The sequence below is a fragment of the Amphiprion ocellaris genome, chromosome 14 (assembly GCF_022539595.1).
Source record: "Amphiprion ocellaris isolate individual 3 ecotype Okinawa chromosome 14, ASM2253959v1, whole genome shotgun sequence".
NCBI classification, from domain to species: Eukaryota; Metazoa; Chordata; class Actinopteri; family Pomacentridae; genus Amphiprion; species Amphiprion ocellaris.
Genome location: NC_072779.1, coordinates 29,515,939 through 29,526,246, shown reverse-complemented (window position 1 = coordinate 29,526,246; position 10,308 = coordinate 29,515,939). Strand labels below are relative to the sequence as shown.

Below are 10,308 nucleotides of genomic sequence, written 5' to 3'. Positions count from 1 at the left end.
AGCCAGTAAGATTCCTACAGTGTCTCTGCAGCTGAATCAATACAGCAGCAACACCGTCTGCATCTTCAACCGTCTCCGATTGCCTTCATTTACATGCAGCTAGTAGCATCTGCATCCATCACTGTGAGACATCTGATCAATTCAAGGTGTCTCTTAAACCGTAAGAGGAGATCATGGAGGTATGCTCCACAGATATGAAAATGCTCCTCCTGTAGCCAGCAGAATATGGCAAAGACACTTTGTGCCCGCAGCTCGTCATTTTGATGCAAATGTTAGGCAGCCTTGCAGGTTCGAAAGGGGGGAGGGTGACCAGGGGGAAACGCAATGCTTTGTGAGGCCTGACGCAAATTCTCAACTGTTCTCAGGGCTGAAAACAAAACCAGCATGAGTGCTTGCATCGGCCACGTTGGCCCCTTCAGTGGACGCACCTTCTGCCTCACAAAGGCACTCAGGGGCTTTGCAAACTTTCCGAATATTCTCCTCCTCATGCTGCACAGAAAGTTACACTGTCGAGACATGCAGGGTTCGCGGCTCCAGTGCTGGTGAAGCCACTGGTTGTGTTATTGGACTTTTTTGGTGGAGTGATGAAAGGAGTCGCCCTGTCAGTCTCAGAGAGCTGACGCCCACTGGGAGCCCTCTGAAGCCAGTGTACATGGTGGCATGTGGCTGGGATTAGGGAATTTCACTGTGGATTAAAATCTTTCCAACGCCTCCATGGCCACTCGCTAAAAGAAAGGAGACTGAAGTTCCAGCAGAGATCTGGTGAGCACTCTGAGCCCATGGTCTCACTGAGCAGGTATGTTGAAACAAAACCTTTATTTTTCTACAAACTCAGTGTGAGCAGACTTACTCACAGCATAGTGAGCCTTTGAATAATACATTATGTATTGTTTTGAGTGACGGATTACAGCTGCGGGAAGGAAAGTAACATTCTTACAATATAATGCATCTAGCAGAAAATACAAATGTGTTATGTTTATGTATGGTACAAAAATACAGCAAATTAAAAGTGGCAAGCAGTAAGAGTGGGTTTCTGGACCCTCAATGTCTTCTAATAACTGAAAAAACTGCAACAGCACAGTTTATCCAGCAACAAAAGGATGCAAATAATAACAGTCTCACACCTATGTGAGATTAAACTGTTCGACAGAGAACAGGTGTTGTTAGCAAAGTTAGAAAATAGTTTTTAAATAACCAGACTTCTTAAATCTCAACCTTGAGTCTGATCAGCGGTGGTTATGTAAGACTCAGAGTGGGCCACGTGGTGCATGCTGCACAGTATAAACTGGTAAATTACTGCCACTCACATAAATGAACAATAACAATTTGTGCCTGGATAAGACGTCCTCTAATCTCCCGATGAAGAAGGTAATTCTCTGCCTGTTTGTCTCCAGCAATTACAATTTTCACCGCAAACAAAATGTCCCAACATTGTAATACTGGACTGGTGAATTTTTAATCCAATTCCAGCTTTGTCTTGCACTGATGTCTGTTTACCCTTCACAGCTTTTTGTGCTGGGGGCTCAGATAGTGTTCAGGTTACAGGATAAGGATAGTGATAGTCAACATTACTACATTGCTGTAAATTCTTACGTAATTCCATGAAAGGATCAAAACCAATGTGTCTATCAGAGTCCTTTGGCTTCTATTAACAATGTGAATATTTCAAAACAAAAAACAAATATACAGTTTAATTTTCTGTTTTTAAAAAGGCTCAGTAATTCGCTAAAACTGTAAGACACTGTTGTTTTTAGGAAATGTTGCTCAAACAGGAGAAAATGGTGCATTTGTTGGGGACTATTTTGACCTGAAGTGAGTATTTACAGTAGCAGGAAATCGCATGTAGGATTTAGTCAAAATAAACTTGGCAATGAACCTGCACAACAATAAGACTCATTGATGTGTTCTTAACACTGTAGATTAAGGATAATAATGGAGTTATATGATACACAGGAACAAGCAACTGTGTGTAACAGGCTTTGGAAACAGAAAACACTGGTAATCAACATAATTCATTGTTGGTTTTGTTTTTTTACAGGATTATTTGGCAGGAAGAAATAGAGAATATTACAGACTTATGCTTAACAGTAAGCGGAAACACAACTCATTACAGAAACCTAACCGTGCAGTCAATAAAATTAACTTAATGTAATTGTCAGATTATAATCAAATATGTGAAGCTGTATTTTACATTGTCTGTCTAAAGCTCAACTACCTGCTCTGTTGTCATCCAGACGTTCTTTGAATCCAATTCAGTTATAATTAAATAGACCATATCAACATATGTCATCTTAAGGCAGTTCACATAGCAACTTGAAGACCTTATAAGATTCATACAGAGACAACCAACAAATGCACTGTTTGCTTTGGATTCCCTTTGATTAGTATTTGACAACAGTAGCAAGGAAAAGATACCCTTTAAGGAGACGAAGAAAAAAATCTTTGACAGAACCAAGCTCAGAGAGGGTGGCCATCTGCCTCAACCAGTTGGGGTGAGGGTAAACAAGTAGTAAACAGAGAACAGACCAACAATGCATGTTCTTTCCTTTCCCCCTTGCTAAAGTGTTTTTTTCTGATTGAAACCCAGCTGTAGAACATTTTAGGTGTTGTATGTTGTCCAGATTGTGAAGCCTTCAGAGAGAAATTTGTAATTTTTGGGAAAACCGTCATGACTGGTATGAGGAGAGTCCATTTGCTAAATTACATGTAGAAATGCTGAATTACTTGTACTAATACTGCATTTGTTCCCACAGCTCCAGGATGTTCCAGCTGGGTCACCTCCAGCCAAATGGACACCGAAGCTGCAAAACCCGCTTGGTCACCAAAGACGGGCGCTGCAACATCGAGTTTGGCAACATTGAGTACAGCAACCACTTTGCGTACCTGATGGACTTCTGGACCACCTTCGTGGAGATCCGCTGGCGCTTCGTCCTCCTCCTATTTGTGGCTGCATTTACAGGCAGCTGGTTCATCTTCAGCCTGCTGTGGTACTGGATCGCAAAGAATAATGGTGATCTGACCGGACAGAACCGCACAGACGGACATGTTCAGTGCATAGACAACGTTAATGGCCTCACAACAGCATTTCTGTACTCACTGGAGACCCAGACCACCATTGGGTACGGTGGCAGGGCACTGACTGGTCACTGTGCTGGCACAGTGGCTCTAATTATCATCCAGTCTTTAATTGGAGTCTTTATCAACTGCTTCATGTGTGGTGTCATCCTGGCCAAGATCTCCTTACCCAAAAAAAGGGCAAAGACTGTGACCTTCAGCAATACGGCTGTCATCTGCTTAAAGAAAGGAAGTCTGTGTCTCCTGATCAGAGTGGCCAACCTTCGAAAGACCTTATTAATTGGAAGCCAGATCTACGGTAAACTACTGAAGACAACAACCACACCCGATGGAGAGACCATTATCCTGGACCAGGTGGACATTGACTTTATGGTTGATGCTGGAAAGGATAACTTATTTTTTGTTTGTCCTCTGACCCTCTACCATGTGATCAACAGATCAAGTCCGTTCTACGAACTGTCAGCCGACACTCTCCCCCTGCAGGACTTTGAGCTGGTGGTGTTTTTGGACGGGACGGCCGAGTCCACCAGCTCATCCTGTCAGGTCCGAACGTCCTACATCCCACAGGAGATTCAGTGGGGTTACACTTTCCTACCTATAATCTCGCGCACCAAGACAGGAAAATACCGTGTAGATTTCTCAAACTTTTCCAAAAGCGTCCGGGTCACCACGCCACACTGCATCCGCTGCTTCGAGACCGATGCAGACCAAAGAAACCACAACCACAACCAAGAAAATCACAAGAAGATGGGCATTGACAACCTGGGGTTCCAAGTGATTGATATTCACGACTCAGTGGATGTCACTAAAATGTGAGCAGGCAGGAAAGGAACTGTTGCCTAACTGAAAGTAAACCACAGCGAATCAGGATGTGGGAGACGAAGCATGCATTTGTTCCTTTGAAGCAAAGATTCACTGCTAGTCTGACTGTATGCAGTGATGAACTGCTGAAGAAATATTTTGTCTGGCTGCTTCCTTCAGCTAACATTTGATTTACTCTTTTACCTTGAACAGCAAAAACTCAAAGCTGTTAAACTGTCTGGATAAAATTCAGACATGAGCGAGAGTTAGGCTGCTCATTACAGTCAAATCTCTGTGGGGACTTTGTGTAGGTAATATGTGCAAGACGGATTGAAGTTTTGACGCACAGAAAATGAAAGGGGTAAAATAGCAGATGGCACAGTGGGTATTTCTTGAGAAGATTAGGGTCTGAGCCTGTTATAATGAAAAACTGTGTGCTTTATAAAGGCTGCAGGAGGAAATAAAAAGCAGGTCAGGCTTTTTCAGTTTGCTCATTATTCCTACTAAAACACTAACTATATGGTGGAGGTCATGTCATGTTGACAGATATTGTATGCCTTGATAATTAGTACACTGTGAACGTAGGTGCTTAAAGCATTGATTTTAATTGTGACTTGGCTACATTTTGCAGATCATTCTGTGTAACACTGTAACTTCTCAGGGAAAGTAACATCTTTAGTTGGAATAAACCTTTTTTTCACAATTCATTCATTTATTGTCTGTTCTAGATATATCTTTTGGTATCTTTTGTTTTTTGAAAATATCTTGTGTCTGCAGACAGCCTTAACTATTACACATTCAACAGTCCATATAAAGTAGAACACTACAACCATGAAATGCACCTTACACACAAATGCATCAATAATATTATTCTATGATATAATGTATTGCAGTGCTCAAAGAGGCCAAGTTGCTGCTTTATGAATACTTTCACAATTCTAAAAATAGTTTTTTTTTTAAACTAATGGATTACTTTTACTTTGTGTTTTTGCTACTTTTAAGTTAGTAAAGGACCTGAATCCTTCCTCAATAATCGGCCAATAATTTATAAATCTACAAAACATGCATAAATTTGTCCCCCATGATATACTTAAACGTTGTTGCTGATGTCAAACACAAATCCAGACAATAAAATAAATTACACTCAACACATAAGTCTGGAAAAGAAATTACGAGTTCCTCGCTTATTATATATGCAAACACTGCATTACACATGCAGAAAAGAAGGCTTAAAGCCTTCATCCATGTTTACATTTCAGAACAACACAGTTCTGACTCCAACAGAGACTTTGTTGTTCTCACTGGTAAGCAAGAGGTGAGGGACTAAATTCAGGGTAAACAAGCATTAAGACATTGGTTCCCAACCTGTTTGGCTTGGAGCCCCCCCTATAAGCTGCACCCCAGCCCCAGCGCCCCCCAGCGAGTTATTGATGCCGAAAGTCCGAATTTGTGAATATCTTTCTGACTCTACCGAACTGCGTTTTATTTCCTGACGTCGCCGTAATTCGCTGGCTTCATGCTGTCATTAGCGAGCATTTCACCACAAATAACATAATTCTGTCTTGTCCTTTAATAAAACCAAATTTAAGGTAACTCTCGAGGTATAGCCGGAGTTTTTAGGTACTGATGAATCTTCACCTGTTTTGAGTTTTTCAGACACCGTTTCTGTCAGTAATTTTCTAACTGCACACAAACTAATGAATCTGGATGAACTAGAAGCCAACCTGAAGAAAGCGTGGAGAGAAGTTGAAAGGTCAAGGAGGTGTGGCCATCGAAGTAGCAAAGGATTTTTGAAGAAAGACCAAATAAATGTGTTTTAAAAATGTTTTATAGGTAGACTTGTGATGTCACAGCGAGTCTGTTACTCTGATTTTATCCAGAATGTAAAAATCTTTTTTTTTTTTTTTTTTATAACATCACAGCCTCAGAGCAGACAAAGCTTCGCGCCCCCCCTCAGATCTCTGACGCCCCCCCTGAGGGGGCGCAGACCCCAGGTTGGGAACCACTGCATTAAGAGATTGTAAATACAAACACACTGCACACATTGTTTGCAGGTGTACATAGCAACTACAAGCCACTTCTAACAGTTATGTTAGAATAAAATGCATCAGCAGCTTGATTGCAGCATGGTTAGCTGAGCAGATATTGTGGTTAGACAGCTAACAAACTGACAGTGAGATTCATCAGTGGAAATAAAACCCCCGTGGAGACGATTGTTTCAAATCAAAGCACTGATGCTCACAATCTGTGTGCTGCACATATGTAAAAGCTGCATTTAGATGAGCAGACTACTGCATAAGAAATAGTAAAAGTAAAATAAATGTAGACTGCAAGTTGTCAAAACTATTTACTAGTCTGTTTGGATCAATAATTGGTGGAAATTTGCAGAGAAATAGATTTATATGTATTTAATTCATTGGATTACTACTGTATATATTTTGCTTGTTGACATGAATAGAGCAAAAATAAAAGTATGTAAGAAAACACTCAAAGAACACATGTTGATTTTCAGCTAACACTGAAAGAAGCTTAAGAAAATACAGAGCATTTATGAAAATGTGTTATTTTTGCACGTTAATCATGTTTATAGTTGTTAATATCGCAAAACTGAAGAGAAGAAAAAAGAATAGTCAGCCCAATGTTAATAAAATAGGTGAATACAATTATAGAAAAAAAGGACAGTAATACACAATAAAAGAAGTACACTTACTCCAGTACTGTACTTCAGTACAATTTTAAAGTACTTGTACTTTTGCATATTTCCAGTTTCTTCTAATCCATTTTTTGACAGCTATAGTCATATCCAAAATATATGATCGTCAAATGAATTATGTTTTTACTACCAAACCATATGTAAAGTACAGCCTCAATCAACAGAAAATGAATCGGTGACCATTCCGATATTTGATTGATTGATATTGCTTAGGAAAAATATGAAATTCTCAGTTCCAGCTCCTCCAATGTGAATATTTTATTTTTTAGTTTTTACAAATATCGTGAAGTATTTTGGGTGATGGACTGCTGGTCGGATTAAACAAGGCTTTGGATTATGTCAGCCAGGGCTCTGATGAGTTTTATTCATTATTTTAAGACATTTTCTAGCCAAACAATGAATAAATTTACCAGGTAAACAATCACCTACAACATTAGAAAGCTTTTAATTGAATCAATGTGTGGGATTTAGGGAGATAAAAAAAAAAGCAGGAATGGAACATAATACTTCGAATTACATTTTTATTAGTGCATAATCGCTTGTAACTACAAATCGTTGTGTTTTCATGAGCTTAGAATGAGCAAATCCCCTTCCATGTTGCACTGCCATGTTTCTACAGTAGCAGAGACTGCACAAACCAAGCACTGGATCTAGAGAGGAGCTTTCACATTGTTGTGTTGCTATGGTAGGTTGTCCAACACACTTGGAGTGGCTTGGAATTTGCAAAGTCACAGCTTGATGCTACTAAATCATACACACTGGTCATTCCAATGATTATTAATAATCAATAATACAACACTGACAGGGAAAATACATCTGCATTATAAGTATTGCTAATTCTGATGCTTACTTTGCTCATTTGCTTGTCCACTTTTATTTGAGTAAGACTATGAATGCATGATCTTTACTTGTAATGAGTAATTTTTGCATTGGTGCCGTTCTACTTTTGCTCAAGTACAATTTAAGTCCTTTTCCCACTGCCGCCGTTTATTATTTCTGGTATTAAAGAGCATTAAAATACATAAGAACACACACTGATCACTTAGCAGTCTATGATTTGAAGTGATTTTGTCATATGAGCCCTTTCTTCATTCATAATTCCAGCCTGTCTCTAAAATTGCATAAAGGCAGTAAATTTGGGGTGTAAATGTTGTGACAGCTGGCCTGGCCACTAGAGAGCATCAGACCACTGCTCTGATTTAGTGTGACAATATACTATAAACAATTAATTCTGCAGTAAAGATGTTTTTTTTCCCCCCAAACTGCCCCAGTTCTGCCAACAGTCTCTCCATCACATGCTCAGGGATGTTTAAACAAACTTTTGATGTTCACACTTTTTCCCAATGCCCCGCAGTTTACTGATGGCAGCAGACAGCAACGACAAAAACAACATCTGATAACATTCACCCACCGCTTCATGCTGGATTGATGGACCTTGTTATGGCAGCAGTGCATCTCTGCAGGTGTTCAACACGGTTGGAGGAATGCTGTTCATTTAAGACTGGCTCCAGCACTTTTTGTCAGCGAAGCAGAGACTTCTGAAATGGCTTTCATCCCATTTTGGATTTACAGAGGCAAGTTAACCGGGCTTCATCTGCATAACAATGAACAGAACTGTTGAGGGGGATTGGCACAGTGAGTCTGAAGCAGCTGAAAAGAAAAAAAAATAAAAAGAGCCAGAGAGAGATGAGAGAGGCTGAGTGGAAGTTACAGCACAGTGAGTTAATCTGATGGAGGGCTGGTTCACTGATAGCAGTCACATTTTATCCCCAGTGTCATGGAGAAAGGATAATTAAACAGAGAGCCAGGACTACAAATGCACGGCATATTCAGTCAAACGTGTATCTTTAAGCAGCCATCTCATTGAAACACGGAAATACTGCACAGCATATCTGCTAGCTTCAATTTAATGTCACCTGTAACCTCATAAAACCGTGTAGCTCAAAATGCTAACGTTAGCATGTTAGCTCCAACTTGTGCCACTCCTGTCTGAGCATTCAGTTGAAAAATTGATAGTAAAACAGCTAAAAGAAGGCCATAATGAAATGCTTGCCGCTGTTCTGGAGCGGTTTCTCGGTTCCTTTGCGGGTCTTTAAAACCAAAGTTGAGCTTCTGTTTTATTGGTCAAAACAGCAAACCGGCAACTTCCTGGACGGACATAAGGCAATTTGGGAAACTTTTTTTAAAATTCAGAAATTAATTAATTATTTCTAACAGATATTATTAATTTTATATTTAAACTACAACTGTCTCGCAGTATTTTATCAAAACTTACAGCTGACACACCCGACTTCCTAGTTACGGTTGCTAAGCTATGATTGGACAGCAGCTGCTTGGGGGCGGAGCTTAACCAACGATTTTACTTATGGACAAATTTTTGCAAGATAGATATTAATCTGTGCAATATTAATACTTCTCTCAGTATTTCTATTCATAAAATAATCTGCAATACCATCAATATGTGCTATAATGTTATTCCTACTACAAATACTTATGTATGTTTTGGTTTATTTTTTGTGTACTAATATTTCTTAAATGTTTGCACTATCCCTTTTGCTGCTGTAACAATGCAAATTTCCCCACTGTGGGAATAATGAAGGATTATCTTATCTTTTCCTATCTTATCTTGATTTGAATTAGTTGTGTGTCTAAAATGAAAAACCTTAAAAATTTCCTCCATCCATCCACCTATTTTCATTCACTTACCCAGGGTTGGGTCACATTGACAGGAGCCCCAGAAGGACATCACAGACACCTTTTCCAGGTCCTCCTATGGGATCTGAAGGCATCTAGGCCAGATTAAATATGTAATACCTCCAGTGGATTATGGGGTCTTTTTCTAGTTGGACATGCCCAAAAAACTTACAGGTTGGGTACCCATGAAGGATCCTAGTAACATCTGAAGTACCTCAATTGGCTTGTTTTCACACAAAGGAGCAGCAGCTATATGCCAAGGTTCTTCCAGATGTTTGATGTGCAAGGTCCCTCAGGATGTCCAATGTCTAAGCTCCTTCAACTTCTAAGCTCCCTCTCAATGTTTGATCTCCAGGTTTATTCAGGATGTCCGAGTTCCCTCCTGATGTCCGTTATCTGAACTCCTTCCAGATGTTCGACGTTGAGCTCAACCTGGAAGTCCATTGTTGAACCTTCCTCCAGGTGTTTGATGTCCAAGTATCCTCCAGATGTTTGAGGTCCAAGCTTCTTCCCAGTGTTTGAAGTTCAAGCTTCTTCCCAATGCTTGATGTTTAAGCTTCCTCCAGATGTTTGATGTTGAAGCTTCTTCCAGATGTTTGATGCCCAAGCTTTTTCTAGATGACTTATGTCCAAGCTTCTTCCAGGTGTTTGGTGTCCAAGCTTCTTCCAGGTGTTTGGTGTCCAAACTTCTTCCAGGTGTTTGGTGTCCAAACTTCTTCCAGGTGTTTGGTGTCCGAGCTTCTTCCAGATTATTGATGTCCAAGTTCCTTCTAGATGTATTATATGTGAGCTCCCTTGGGATGTTTGGTGTCCAAGCTCCTTTAAGACATCTTTGCATTTTGCATTGAGGAAATGTTGTTTCCCTGTAATGAAGCTACACTGTTGCACAGATTTTGAGAATAATTTGTATCATTTTGAGAAAAAAGTAATGATTTCATGGGCAAAAGCTACTCTAGGATGGCAGACTCCATAGCCAAAAATCTATGCCACTGATAGTTTATTAAAAATCACTCTTATGAAGATGA

At 39.9% G+C, this 10,308-nt stretch overlaps 1 protein-coding gene across 1 annotated transcript; it reads left to right on the top strand.

Moving 5' to 3' along the window:
* The first annotated feature begins 365 nt into the window (after positions 1-365).
* On the top strand, positions 366-4,602 carry kcnj1b (potassium inwardly rectifying channel subfamily J member 1b). Its single transcript, XM_023263077.3, has 2 exons — positions 366-796; positions 2,754-4,602. The coding sequence occupies exons 1-2, from the start codon at positions 780-782 to the stop codon at positions 3,889-3,891; spliced, it is 1,155 nt and encodes a 384-aa protein (XP_023118845.1). The 5' UTR covers positions 366-779; the 3' UTR covers positions 3,892-4,602.
* The last annotated feature ends 5,706 nt before the right edge of the window (positions 4,603-10,308 follow it).